The sequence below is a fragment of the Megascapheus bottae genome, chromosome 1, assembly GCF_031878675.1.
Source record: "Megascapheus bottae isolate mThoBot1 chromosome 1, mThoBot2.hap1, whole genome shotgun sequence".
Lineage (NCBI taxonomy): Eukaryota > Metazoa > Chordata > Mammalia > Rodentia > Geomyidae > Megascapheus > Megascapheus bottae.
This window is the reverse complement of record NC_143509.1, coordinates 29,713,024-29,727,038: the sequence shown is the minus strand read 5'-3', so window position 1 is coordinate 29,727,038 and position 14,015 is coordinate 29,713,024. Positions and strand designations below refer to the sequence as shown.

Sequence of the window (14,015 nt, the reverse complement as noted above, 5' to 3'; positions counted from 1 at the left end):
CAATCACCCTGTACTAGGCCTGGTGTCGGGACATGTGGGAACAAAGGAAAAGTTAGAGTTTTCCTCTGAGCCAAGAACCTCATGAAAGTTGTTTTGAAGCCTGGCACCGGTGGCTCACACCTATAATCCTAATTACTCAGGAGGCCCAGGCAGGAAATTTGGTGAGACTCTTATCTCCAGTGAACCACCAGAAAACCAGAAGCCACCACTGTGTCTCCAGTGGTAGAGTGCCAGTCCAGAGCATAAGAGCTCAGGGACAGAGTCCAGGACTGGTATGCGCACACACACACACACATACACAAAATGAAATAATAATAAGCCCAGCTAACTCCTAGTGCTGTGCCAAGGAGAGGGGGATAAGGAGAGCCAGCTTGCATCTGCCTGGCTTGTTTCTTGCTGGAGTCACACAACTGTCCCTTCTAGGATCTGACTCGCACTCCCAGGCGGGGAGACCCAACGCTGAGAGACTCAACGCTGAGAGAGCTAACGCAGCAGAGAGACCCAACGCTGAGAGACCTAACGCAGAGAGAGCCAACGCGCAGAGAGCCAACGCGCAGAGAGCCGATGCGGAGAGAGCCGATGCGGAGAGAGCTGATGGGGAATACCCCGACGAAGCTACGAGGAACTGTTGGGAGGCAGAACCAGTAGGCACGGACTTCGTGGAGGAGGTAGGCCGAGGCTGTGGGCCGCAGAGCTCCCATGCCACAGGACCTGCCTGAGAGCTTCCAGGGTCCCCACCCCGAGGGGAGACTTCCAGACCTGGAGCTCGTGACTGCCCAGCGGCAGCACCTTTGCTCGCATCCATGTGCGCCTGCGCTTGCACACATAGTCAGTGTGGGAAAAGAGAAGGTGGGAAAAGTCCAGCCAAGGCTTGGCAATCCAGCCGTGCAACCCCACGTTGGCCCTGAGGGAGGTAGAGCCATGCTGCCTACTATTCTGTAGGTCTCCAGACCCTGGCCAGCCTCTCCCAAAAGAAACAGTGTCAGTTCCTGCAATCTGGTACCAAGGCACAAGGTTCTGTATTCTGGTCCAAGATGAGTTCTTGGGAAGCACCATGATGCACCCAGCCCAGCAGCAGCTAGCCTGCCCACCCGCCAGGCTTGTATCTCCAAAACCTCATCCCTCAGTGGCCAGCTCTGGGGCTCCTGGCCTCCCCACTCACCACCAGGGGCTCGCAGACACCAGCTCCACGGCTGGGATGAGCAGAGGACACTGCTGACAAGTGTCCTGTCCCCGTGATCACATTCTGCTCCAGCCAATAGCACATCCGGTATTGTGTCCAGAAGCAGAGTTACGACCAGGCAGCCAGGGGAGCTTATGGCAGATTAGACACAGGGAAACGGTAGGGACCACAGAGGGCGAATGGTGTGCTGAGGCGGGGCCCCAGGACAACGTCATGGGACAATGAATATTCCCTCTAGGTAGAGGGAACACAGAGTGTGGCCTAGTCGTAGAGTACTCGCCTAGCATGCACGAAGACCCGGGTTCCATCCTCAGTGCAATACACAGAAAAGGCCAGGAGTGGTGCTGCGGCTCAAGTGGTAGAGTTCTATCCTCGAGAAAAGCCCAAGGACAGTGCTCAGGCCCTGAGTTCAAGCCCCAGGACTGGAAAAAACACTCACACATACACACACCCAAGAGGAGGAGGAGTGAGCTGAGGTAGAATGCCACCTGGCCAATGCCCCCGCCCTGTGCTGTTTCCTAGGTATGCAATGATGAAGGAAAGTTGATCCGCTTCCGCTGCACGCTGTGCGAATGCAACTTCAATGATCTCAATGCCAAGGACATGCACGTGACCGGACGGCGACACCGCCTGCAGTACAGGGTGCGTCCAGTGGGGTTGCAGGGCGCCATGGCTGAGGGGGACAGACACCTCGCCTCTGTGGCTGAGTCTCTTCGACCCCCATGGGGTCTGGGGACCCGCAGGGGTCTGAGAGCATCTTCATATGAGCAGAGCGCTGGGTAGCCACCATGCTCCAGCCTCTCTAGTCGAGCCACTCAGTGCTCAGGAGCTGGCCCTGCCCCAGGCCCACCTGCTCTTTCCCCATGTGCTGTTCTGCTAAGTGCCATGGCTCAGCTGGACACCAGGAAGGGAAGGAAGAGCAGAGGGAGGGAGGGAGGGAGGGAGGGAGGGAGGGAGGGAAGGGAGAGCAGAGGGAGGGAAGGAGGGAGGAGCAGGTACATGGGTGGTGAATGGTTGCATGTGAATCAGTGGTATGTTTTATGTTATTGGTGATGGTGGTGGTGGTAGTCAGTTGTGGGGCTCAAACTCAAGGCCCAGGCACTGTCCCTGAGTTCTTTTTGCTCACGCCTAGTGCTCTACCACTTTGAGCCACAACGCCACTTCTGGTTTTCTGGTGGTTCATTGGAGATTAGAGTCTCGTGGGGAATTTTCTAGCAGGGCTGGCTCAGATCTCAGCCTCCTGAGTAGCTGGGGGTTAGAGGCGTGAGCCACCAGCGTCCGGCTGGTGTCTTTTATTTTGGAACACATTTTCAATCGCTATCGCTGGGTTTCATCCCTTGCTGTGTAATTTGGGGGGCCGCTATGTTGTTGGCGAGTCAGTGAGCACCCTTGCATTGAGTTTTCAACAGGTGGCCATAACCAGAACACTCTTCCCCAACCCTGCGGGGCCATCCTGTCCCCGTGGCCAGAAACAGAGACCTTCCCAGTTCCATCCTCACACTGCTCCCCTGAGCACCCGTTGTCCCCCCTGCTCCCTTGTGGGGCGCCAACCAAGGGGCTGTCCTGGGTGGCTCTGTGCAACCCCACCTGTCTGCCTTTGCAGAAGAAAGTGGACCCCAGCCTTCCCATCGCCTCGGGGCCCAATGTCCGCCTGCAGAAGGCACTGGCTGAGCAGCTGCACCGGCAGAGGCAGGTGGCCCAGAAGAAACTGGAGGACATGCGCCTGCGCTGGCGCGCCAACCTGAGGTACCCACTGCCTTCCCACATCCGGGCCCAGCACCTGCACGTCTGTGGGGTGGGGCCACTCCCCTCCCCCACATCACTCAGATACAAGTCCATCTGGGGGAGGGGGGGAAGACAGGGCTGGGAACCTGGGGTTCCATGTCTCCTCCCCTCCCCCATGTCCCCTAACTGCCACGTACTTTGCCACCTCCCTTCTTCGCCCTTCAGGCGCCCCACCACGTTTTCCTAGGCAGTGTCTGCATTCCCAGTACCCAGCCCGAGCCAACCCACGCAGGGCAGGTGACAGAATGGTCCCCGGACACCATGGCCCAGCCCGAGGCCTCTTCCCTACCCCCAATGCCTATCGGCCAACCTCCCGGCCTTCCTGCCTCAGTCTCCCTGTGCCCACAAGCAGGCACCAAGCGGGGCACCCCCAGTGCCAGGCCCTGCCTGCCACAGCGATGGCTCTGAGGCAGCGTCTCAGCCCTCTGTGCCCTCTGGTCCATGCAGGGAGCATGAAGCTCGCTGCAAGCGTGTGGAGGAAGAGCCGCAGGCCGTGGAGCAGGAACAGCCCATGGGGACGCCATCCTGGGCCCCAGGGCCCAGCACAAGCAGTCAGGGGATACCGGCCACCCCGCGCCAGGTGGGTGCTGCTTCTCCAGAGCCCACCTGCCCTGCAGCCTCACATCCTCCACTCCCATCCCAGCTGGCCTCTGTGGTGGTCCCCCATGACAGCCTGTCCCCAGGGCCCCTTCCATGTCCTCTGATTGCTGTCCACCGCCAAGACACAGCCTCGCCCCCTTATCCCCTGTCCCCTGGGTCTGACAAAAGCCTCCCCTCCCCGACAGCCCAAGCGGCGGCCAGAGTCAAGCGACGACCGTCACGTCATGGGCAAGCACGCCACGATCTACCCCACGGAGGAGGAGCTGGAGGCCATCCAAAAGACCGTGTCCCATGTGGAACGCGCTCTCCGCATGGTGTCTGATATGCTGGCCGAGGAGGAGCAGGAGAGGGCAGAAGAGGAGGGCTACGAGCACAGGTAATGGCGGGCCAGGTGGCCCAACACACGAGCACACAGCCCCAAGCATCAGGGTGCCAGTCAGGCCTCCGTGAGCCAGGGTCCCCGAGCCACAGGTTCCCCAGAGACATGTGGTGTCCTCAGTCTCCATCTCTTGGGAGGCTGATGGAGGGGATGGCGAGAGCAAGGTGTTTAAGACCAGCCTGGACAGCTCCCTGGGACCCCACCCTCAGAAAAGTAAATACAACGCACTGGAGGTGAAGCTGCTGCTCAAGCAGCCTTGAGAAAAAAAGCCAAAGGAAAGCATCGGGCCCCGGGTTCAAACCCCGGTACTGGCACTGAAGAATAAAAAAAAGAGGAGGCCAAGAGTTTGGCCCTAAGTGGTGCTGTGGCTCAAGTGGTAGAGCTCTAGGTCTTGAGAAAACCCAAGGACAGTGCTCAGGCCCTGAGTTCAAGCCCCAGGACTGGGGGTGGGGGAAATGAACCCTCAAGTGGGACACTGGTTGCTCATACCTGTCACCCTGGCTCCTTGGGAGGCTGAGGTCTGAGAATCAACAGTTCAAAGCCAGCCCAGGGAAGTAAATCCTTATCTCTAAGAAATTACCCAAGAAAGACAGAAGTGGAGCTGTGGCTCAAGTCCCCCACAGGTGTTGTACGGACCACAGAGCATGCTCAGGGTCTCAGTTGACAGATGAGGAAACCGAGGCTCACTGCCAGGGTTCCTGCAGTTCACAAGGGGGCAGGCGGGATGGGGTCCCTGCACCCCTGCCCTAAGGGCACATCTGTGGCTCTGCCTCCACAGCGGCCCACGGGCTCTGAAGGGCGTCATGCGTGTTGGCATCCTGGCGAAAGGCCTCGTGCTTCGTGGGGACCGGTGCGTGAAGCTGGCCCTTCTCTGCTCCCAGAAGCCCACACGAGCCCTGGTGCAAGACATCACAGACCGGCTGCCCGAGCAGCTCCTGGTAAGGCTGATCATCTAACAAGACCCAGCGTCCCTCACTTCCTGTGGGACTTTGCTGAGGAAAACCACAACCACACATCCAGCTTGTCCCAGGCCCCGGGACCCCCTCCCTTCACCGCAGAAAGAGAAACGAAACGCACCACACAAGTCTCACTATTAGAAACTCACCGGATACCGGGTGTCGTGAGACTCTCATCTCCAATGAACCACCGGAAACCCGGAAGTGGTGCTGTGGTTCAAGTGGTAGAGCGCCAGTCTTGAGCTGAAGCTCTCAGGGGCAGAACCCAGACCCAGAGTTCAAGCCCCAGAGTGTGGCACGAATAACAATAATAATGTTAAGTAATAATAGCAATCGAGGCATTGGGGCCTGTAATCACAGCTGCTCAGAAGCCTGAGAGCAGCAGTTCGAAGCCAGCCTGGACAGCAGAGTCCACGAGACTCTTCTCTCCTATTAACTGTCAAATCGTCAGAAGTGGTGCCGTGGGAGAAAGACCTCACTGAGGTTTGAGTGCAGGCAGCGTAGAGGGTTCCAACAGGGAACTAGAGGCCAGACAGCACACAGCTGGATTCATTACACGAGTGACAAGGGCAGCTCGCTCTTGATCTAATTCCCTTCTCTCCAGCCTTGGGAGTCATTCGTCTGTGAAAGGCTACACGGGTCACTGTGTCTTTTCCTGACAGCTGTGCATGTGCCTGTATGTGTATCACTGGATTTCTTAGCTTGTGGAGTTATCAGCACTCTACCTGTGAAGGCTCCTGATGCCGCCCTGCATTCCTGGAGGCCTGGGCCTGAGTCACACAGGAGTCTCTGGTGCTAGGGACAGGGCTGGGCACCCAGCAGCAAGTGGGGAAAGGCAGACAGGTGGATGTGCACCCCCTCTCCCCCCGCACGGGGACCCTGAGCTGAAGTCACACTGCCTGGTGTTGCGTTGACACCTAGATTTTGGCTGAGGACAAGTATGAGATTTCCTCCGACCCGGAAGACAACGTGATCATCTCCTCCTGCGAGGAGCCCAGGATTCAAGTCACTGTGTCCATCACTTCGACTCTGATGCGTGAAGACCCCTCTGCCAACCGAGGTACGCTCTGCGGTCACCCGTGTCCTCCATCGGGTGCCAGGATGCTCTTGGAACTTTCTAGAAGCCAGGCCACATCCAGAGCTTTCAAACGTCCATATTCCCTGCACTGTAGGGGTTCCCCTCCCAATTCTCCTTCTATCAGAAGCTGGGGTCCATGAGGTCAGGGAGAGAGCGATCAGGGGTCCCCAGATCCCAGAGCTGCCCCCTCCCCCAGGCTAGAGCAGAGAGGGGCGGGGTGCCCTCCCCCCTGCACCTCCTTACCTACTCCCTTCCGCTTCTAGAAGGAGGTGAGGAGCCTCAGGATGAGCCGGACGACGTCCTGAGTCAGGAGAGGTGCCTGGAGTCTCTGGCCGCCCTTCGCCACGCCAAGTGGTTCCAGGTGAGAAGCTTGAGACAGAAGGAAAACCACCCCCCACCCACCACCCCACCCCCCACACAGCAGGCGGCCTCCACCTTGGCCTGGCCGGCCAGCCACTGGTCTCTGCTCATTGGGCTAGAAGCCATTGTCCAGAGCAATCACCTGACTTTGGCTCTTGCCCAGTTACCTGGCAGACAAAGTAGACAGGGCTCTGGCCTCCTGTGTGGCCTGGTCCTCTCTTGTCCTCTCACCCTCAGCTAAGATCGGGCCACCCCCTCAAGGGAGCTCCGGGCCCTCCCCACCTGGCCTCCATCCCCAGCAGCTAACCCTGAGCTCCCTCCCTGCAGGCGCGAGCCAGCGGCCTGCAGCCCTGCGTCATTGTCATCCGTGTCCTGCGGGACCTGTGCCGGCGCCTGCCCACCTGGGCGGCCCTGCCATCCTGGGTAAGGCAGCCAGAGAGCCTCAGGACCCAGCACCCCCCCCCAAAAAAAGAGGAAGAGAACCCCCTCAGGGGACGGCCAGGCTGAGCTTCTCGGCCTTCTTGACCTGTAGCAGGGAAGGTGGCTGAGGCTGGGGGAGTCCTGAGGACTCTGGGGGAGTGGGGACAGAGTCAGCCTTGGACCCCGGCCTGTGGGACCATCACTGTCCAAGCCCCAAACTTGTGATGAGCCTAGGTCACCATGTAAATAGACAGATGAGAGCAGGGAGGGGACCAGCAAACGTCACCCAGACCCGCTGGCACCAGGGAGGCACGGGGCCTCATGGGAGTCCACTGGCCGGGGTCACAAGAGTGGCCTGCAGCCCCAGCACCCCCATACTAAATGCAGCGGGGGCCGGCATCCATCTCTTGCCCAAAGCCTAGCTGTCAGGCCAAGGGTGGGAGAGACTGTCCAGGGTGGGAAGCCGCATCTAGCCCACCCTCCAGGGCACAGTGGCCAGGTCATGTTCTATGGCCTGCGTCTGGGGCACCTCCACACCCATCCCCACACCCCAACAGTGGGGACCTCTGAGGGTGACAAGAAAGAGGAGAGCGGCCCAAAGGGGCCTGCGGTCTTCCCCACCCACTGCTGGCCAGTGAGAGAAGGCTGGTGCCCCCCACAAGCCCAGCATCTCCCCACGTGTCCCCTGCCCCCTGCCAGGCCATGGAACTGCTGGTTGAGAAGGCACTGAGCAGCGCCTCCAAGCCCCTGAGCCCCGGGGACGCTGTGCGTCGGGTCCTGGAATGTGTGGCCACAGGCACGCTCCTGCCAGGTCAGTGCCAGACCAAAGGGGGGAGGGGCTGGGGGCGGGGCCCTGTGGTGGACACACCCACTGTGGAGGTGAATGGACACACCATTCCTGGTGTGGGCGTGGCCTTGTGGGGTGGAGCTCTCTGTGGACACACCCACTGCTGGTGTGGGGTGGAGCCTCCTGGTGGACACACCCACTGCTGGTGTGGGCAGGGCCTTGTGGGGGCGGGGCTCTGTTGACACACCCACTGCTGGGGAGAGGAACTGTGGGTGGCCTGAATAGGCCTCTACCCCATGCTCCCCCACACCCCACCCCTAAACCCCACCCCACACCCCCCTGCCCACAGCCCTAAGCACCTGCCTTTCTGGACAGTGGCCAGCTAGTGGCCCTATTCAAATTTATTTGAATAAATAGGCTGTTCATTCCATGGAAATAAGCAGAAGTCAGATGTGGGGTGGGTCCAGTGGATTGGGGAGGGAGGGGGAGGAGAGACACTGAGGAAAGGGGTCACAGGTCACAGGTGCCCTGGGCAGAGTGCAAAACCCCCTTCCCTCCCCCCAGGCCTAGATCTGAGCTCCCCTGGTAGGGAAGGAAGGCCTAGTCCCACCACCCAGCACCCCAGAAGGCGTCCTCCAGTTCCGAGCTCACTCTTTCCTCCCACAGGTGGGCCGGGGATCCAGGACCCCTGTGAGAAAGACCAAACGGATGTCCTGGAGGTCATGACTCCCCAGCAGCGGGAAGATGTGACGGCCAGTGCCCAGGTACGAGCACCGGGCTGGGGCAGGGCGGGTGATGCTGCAGCCCTCCGGGGTCAGCTACCAGCCCAGGGCCACGGCTGGCCATCATGGGGTTCTGCTAGTGTGACTGTCCCAGTTGACCTCCCACCCTCCGTGGCTTCCAAACTGGGCCCGGGAGGCCCACCTGTAATCCCAGGCTTCCCAGAGGCCGACTCAGGGGGTCCTTAGATGGGGAGACTCTCTCCCAGCCACACACACACACTACCCCACCCCTGCACTCTCATGAGACCCCGCGAGCGTCTCCTGTGCAGGGTTCAGGGCCTCCTGTGAGGAGACAAAGAGCCTGGGGTGAGGAGAGGGCAGCAGTATTCCCCTGGGGCCCTGGGGCCGGTCCCAGAATGCCCCTGCGGCTAGCTTCATCTTCACGAGCGCTCAGGCAGTACGTGGACTATACTGAGAGCCAAGTGTTAGACTAGAAAGGTGCTTCAGAGGAAGTGTGGGTGATCTCAGAAAGAGGGGTTCACAATACATCCACCGAGCACAAATATGCGCACACAAACATATACTAGGACTTGAACTCATAGCCTGTCCTTTGAGTACTGTCCTTGAGCTTTTTTTTTTTTTCCCATGCTGGCTCTCTACCACTTGAACCACACTTTCACCAGCTTTTTGACAGGTAATTAGAAATGAGTCTCCCTTACGTTCCTGCCCGGCCTGGCTTTGAATCTCCATCCTCTAGGTCTCAGCCTCCTTCCTAGCTAGGATTACAAGTGTAAGCCACCAGCGCCCGGTTCCAGCACATATTGTCTTGAGCTTTAGAGGACCTAGAGCCTCAAGTCTCCCCAGGACCAGCCAAAGGGCTAGTGTTTCTGGGCGTGTTACCAGTGGTCAGTAAAGAAAAACTCATAGAGAGAAGGGACATTTAAAAATATAATGGGGCCAGGCACACGCTTCAGGAGGATTGAGTTAGAAGTCCAGCCAGTGAAAAAGTTGACAAGATCTCATCGCAACCAACAAGCTGTGCTTGCTAGCATGCTGGCACATGCCAGTGATCCATGCATGCAGGAGTAGAAATAGGAGTATGGCAGTCCAGTCCAGCTCAGGCAAGAACTTGAGACGACTCCAAAAACTACATAAAAACATAAAAGGCAGCCGGGCACAGTGGCTCATGCCTAGCTACTCAAGAGGCTGAGATCTGAGGATCGTGGTTCGAAGCCAGCCCAGGCACTAAAATCTGTGAGACTCTTATCTCCAGTTAACCACTAGAAAACTGGAAGTGGTCCTGTGGTTCAAGGAGTGGTAGTCTTGAGCCGAAGAGCTCAAGGACAATGTCCAGGCCCAGAGTTCAAGTCCCACGACCAAACACTGCCACCACCAAAAATGGACTGATGGATTTTTGCCAGTCCTGGGGTTTGAACTCTAGACCTGGGCGCTGACCCTGAGCTTCTTTGGCTCAAGCTTAGCCATTCTACCGCTTGAGATCCGTGTTGAGGGGACTTTCCTTCCCCAGGCTGGCTTTGAACTTCAGTCCTTCTGCCTCAGCCTCCTGAGTAGCTAGGATGACAGATGTGAGCCACCGGTGTCCGACTTCGGGAAGATTTGAATGCTGTGCTTATGAGCAAAGGCAGCAGCCGGTGAAGGAGGCGCTGAGCCCCTGTATCTGAAGGAGGGTGGGGTTCATGACCCCTTCTCCTTGTGGGGTCTCAGCCTGCCAGCTCTGCCCTCTCTGCCAGTGAGGTGGAGACAGAGGCCTGAGTCTAGAAAAGCAAGCTGACATTTGTAAGCGGGCATGGGCGAGGGTACAGAGAGAGGCACACACACAAAGCCGAAGAGAAAACAGAGGGTGGGGAGCGTGGCCTAACGGTACAGTGCTCGCCCAGCAGGTCCAACTTCTTGGTACCACATACATAGAAAAATCCACAAGTGGTGCTGTGGCTCAAGTGGTAGAGCTTAGCCTTGAGAAAGCCCAAGAACAGTGCTCAGGCCCTGAGCTCAAGCCCAAAGCGGGGTTGGAGAGGGAGAGAGAGCAACAGAGTGAAACAAAGCCCGAGGCAGGGAATATCAGACAGACAGACAGACAAGATGGACAAGAGTGCCCAATGCAGGGAATGAGGTGAGATGAGAGAATGGGAGATGTCATGGCTGGCAGGATGGGGAGGACCCTCCACTCGGGGTTCCCTTTGTACCCCACTCGCACACCCCGTCCCCACTTGTATCTCCCACCCCATGTCCCACGTCCCTGTCCCCCGCCCAGTGTCTCCCCATCCCATGTCTGTCATCCCATATCTCCCTCCCCGTGTCCCCCTCCCCGTGTCCCCCTCCCCGTGTCCTCTCCCCGTGTCCCCTGCCCCGTGTCCCCTGCCCCGTGTCCTCTCCCCGTGTCCCCTCCCCGTGTCCCACCCCGTGTCCCCCTCCCCGTGTCCCCGTCCCCGTGTCCCCCTCCCCGTGTCCCCTCCCCGTGTCCCCTCCCCCTTCCCCCTCCCCGTGCCCTCCCCCTCCCCCGCCCGGCTCACGCCCGCGTCTGTCTCCCGCAGCACGCGCTGCGCATGGTGGCCTTCCGGCAGATCCACAAGGTGCTGGGCATGGAGCGGCTGCCGGCGCGCGGGCGGCTCGGGGCCCGCGGGCGGAAGCGGCAGCGGGAGGCGGCGTTGGCGGCGGCGGCGGCGGCGCAGGCCCCGGGCGGCTCGGGCGAGCGCAAGCGGGGCCGCAAGGGCGGCGAGGGGCCCGCGTGAGCCCGGCCCGCGGCGGCGTCTCACCCCGGCATCGAGCGGTGGCCATCGTCCTCGCAGTCGTGTTCCGTAGATTCACCCATCGTGCTTCCCCTGCTCGACAGCCCCGCCCCGCCGGCCGCGTGGCCGCCCCGCCCGGACCCCACCCGACGCCGGCCCTGCAGGGCCTGGAGGGGCCCGGGCCACCCGGGCCCGCCGAGCGCGGGGACACCGTCCCCACCGCGCCCACGCGGGGCCGGCGGGAGAGCCCGCCGGGCAGGGCCCCCCTCCCCAGGTCCACGCCGGCCGTCGCCTCCCCCAGTGCCGTGACCCCATCGTGGAACCCCAGCCCGAGACCCCCGACCCCCACCCCACACCTGGGCGCCCTCCTCGGAGAGGCCCGCCCGGTGGTTGTGTGCTGTGCCGGGCTGGGGCAAGTGACCCCCTCCTCCCCGTCCCCACCGTCCCCTCGCAGAAGCAGGGCCTGGCCCCTCCCCAACCCCTGTACCCCCTTCGGGCCGTGGGGCGCGCGGAGGCCCTGGCCCTCCTGCCCCTCGAGCTCCGACGCTGCTGACTCCATTGCTCTGGATCTAAAGGCTGGCTTGTGTGGTGTCGCATCCCGTCATCTGTGTAAAGCCACCCCACACAAAGGAAGCACGGGGAAATAAAAGGAGAGGCGCTTGTACGCCGTGTGGCCCCCGTGTGCTCTGTTCTCCGCCTCCTTCGCCCCCCCCGGGGTGGGGTGGGGGGAGCTGGCTGGGACCCCCCCCCCCGGGCTCCACCACCCCACCCCAGCCTTCCCTCAGGACCCCCTGAGCACCCCCAAGAAGCCATCTCAGCCCCGCCACGGAGGGCCCACACCTGTCCTGAACCTGCTCAGGAGGCTGAGATGGGAGGATCGGGGTTCAAAGCCAGCCCGGGCAGGAAAGTTCATGAGACGTGATCTCCCGTGAACCACTAGAAAACCAGGAGTGGAGAAGAGGAGGGTGGGGAGGAGGAGGAGGAGGAGGGGGAATCATCTCTGAACATCATGCACCTGGGAGTGTTCAATCTTAAGGACTTAGTCGGGGAGAAAGGAGGTGATGGTGGCGACACAGCCACAATCTAATGTGGGTCACAGGTCCCCAGAGGCTCCCTGCAGGCTCAGATCATGGCAGGGAGGTCGTGATGCCATGTTCAGGACACAGTCAAGCCTCAGACAGTGGCCAAAGGGCTGAGACGGCACAGCAAGCAGGCGAGGGGATAAAGAGGGCCACACACAGGTCCTGGGCAAAGAGCCCAACCTCTCCTCACCCACAGGGGCCACGGGCCACCCACCTGCCACCCGGCTGAATCCCCACCCCCCAGGGGCCTCAGGGCACCCCCAAGTTCCTGTCTCCACCCTGTTCTACCCCCCTGGGGCACCCGGTGCACCCAGGATTAGGGGGCCCCTCTCCAGTGGGAGCCACCCTATCCCTCAATCACTCTACCACCAGCCTACAGCTCTTTGCCAGTCTTGAATGAGCCACAGCCAGGCCTAGCCCCAGGGCCTTTGCACCTGCTGTTTCTTTGTACTGGTCAGCTTCTCCCTTCTACACACACACACACACACACACACTGCTGCTTTTGCCCATCCTCCCTCCAGTGTCACCTGCTCAGAAAGGCCTCCTGGACACCCCCACCCTTCATGTGACCCTGTGGGCTGCCTTAATACCAGACACAAACGGAAGAGCTCTGTGGTGGGAAGTGCTTCTGCCTGCCTGACCCTCACAAGCCCAGAACAGATGAATAACAGAATGATTAAATCTCCAATCAGGGCTTGAGCAGCCAGAGAAGCCTCTCCCCACCCCTCCCGCCCTACCCCCACAATTCTGTGATCTTCTCTCTTTGGTGGGGGGTATCATGTGGTGGGGGGCAGTCACAGTGGTGAGTTTAGGAGGAGCTCGTGGCTACTAGACCAGAGGCCACCCCTGCCTTTCCAGGAAGCCAGGCCTAGCGCCACCTCCCCCCTCCCCAAGATGGTTGCGAAGCCTCCCTAGTGACCAAGGGTGACAAAGAGTTAACCATCCAGCCCCTCCCAGCAACACCTAGCTTGGGCTTTGCACACTCTGGCAGTTGGTTAGTGAGGGCTTCCTTCCAGACTGGCACCTGGCCTGGCAGTGGGGCTTGCTGAAGCCTAAAGCACCATTGCATCTGACCTAACCCCCCCCCCGGCCCCCGGAGTCCTCACTCTCAGGGCAGCCCCCCCCCCCCCCAAGCAGGCAGGACCAGCAGCAGCGGCGCATCCTGCAGGAGGAGCCTGGACCGGGGCTGCTACGGCTACGGATGCAGGCGGCGCGTTGCTAGGCGACGGGATGACGTGTGTGGGCGGGGCTGTGGCCAAGGATGGGGAGGGAAGGAAGGACCAGGCTGAGGCTCCAGCTCCAAGGTCACCCACGGCACAGGAAGGAGCCGGACCCACCCACCCCTCCCTGCGTCCATTCTCTCCCCACCCCTGTGGTTTAAGTTTGTGCCCCCCCCAGCTGAGATTTCAGTGAAGCCTCAGAGGAAGGCTGTGTTCCACTCACAGCATCTCCATGGAAACGGAGATGAACTCTGGGACCTCAGCATCTACCACACGTTTGCAAACACGAACGTAGTGGGACACGGACCCTTGCACACCCCACAGCCACAGAGTGGGAATAGTCTCAGTGGCCCTCATGGGTGGATGGATGCTAATACAGTGGCCTGTCCACATGGTGGAATATTAGGCAGCCATGCAAAAGGGGCTCTGACACCTGCCGAAACATGGAGGGACGTTGAGGACATGGGGCTCCGAGAAAGAGCAGAGACAGGACGTGCACTGAAGGACGACACTGGCAGAAGCTTCCAGAAGGCCTGGGGTCACAGATACAGGAAGGAGGGCACTGAGGAGTTGACGGTAGTGCGGGAGGTGGAAGGTTCTCAGGGGGTGACCACAACATGGCCGTGCGAATGGGTTTTCTATTCCTGAACTGCAGAACATTTAAACACGGGCACGGGCCCAGGCGCGTGGTCTAGT

The 14,015-nt window shown here is 60.3% G+C and overlaps 1 protein-coding gene across 1 annotated transcript in view; it reads left to right on the top strand.

Annotated features, from left to right (window-relative positions):
- The window catches only part of Zfr2 (zinc finger RNA binding protein 2), a 31,535-nt gene extending 20,290 nt beyond the window's left edge, over nt 1–11,245 (top strand). Inside the window, exons 7-18 of the mRNA XM_090341561.1 lie at nt 424–668; nt 1,706–1,825; nt 2,787–2,929; nt 3,416–3,548; nt 3,754–3,944; nt 4,726–4,885; nt 5,825–5,963; nt 6,245–6,342; nt 6,669–6,764; nt 7,461–7,572; nt 8,215–8,312; nt 10,823–11,245. Coding sequence (XP_090197687.1) covers nt 424–668; nt 1,706–1,825; nt 2,787–2,929; nt 3,416–3,548; nt 3,754–3,944; nt 4,726–4,885; nt 5,825–5,963; nt 6,245–6,342; nt 6,669–6,764; nt 7,461–7,572; nt 8,215–8,312; nt 10,823–11,020 — 1,733 coding nt within the window. The 3' untranslated portion in view covers nt 11,021–11,245. The remainder of the gene's footprint in view (nt 1–423; nt 669–1,705; nt 1,826–2,786; nt 2,930–3,415; nt 3,549–3,753; nt 3,945–4,725; nt 4,886–5,824; nt 5,964–6,244; nt 6,343–6,668; nt 6,765–7,460; nt 7,573–8,214; nt 8,313–10,822) is intronic.
- Nucleotides 11,246–14,015: the final 2,770 nt, after the last annotated feature.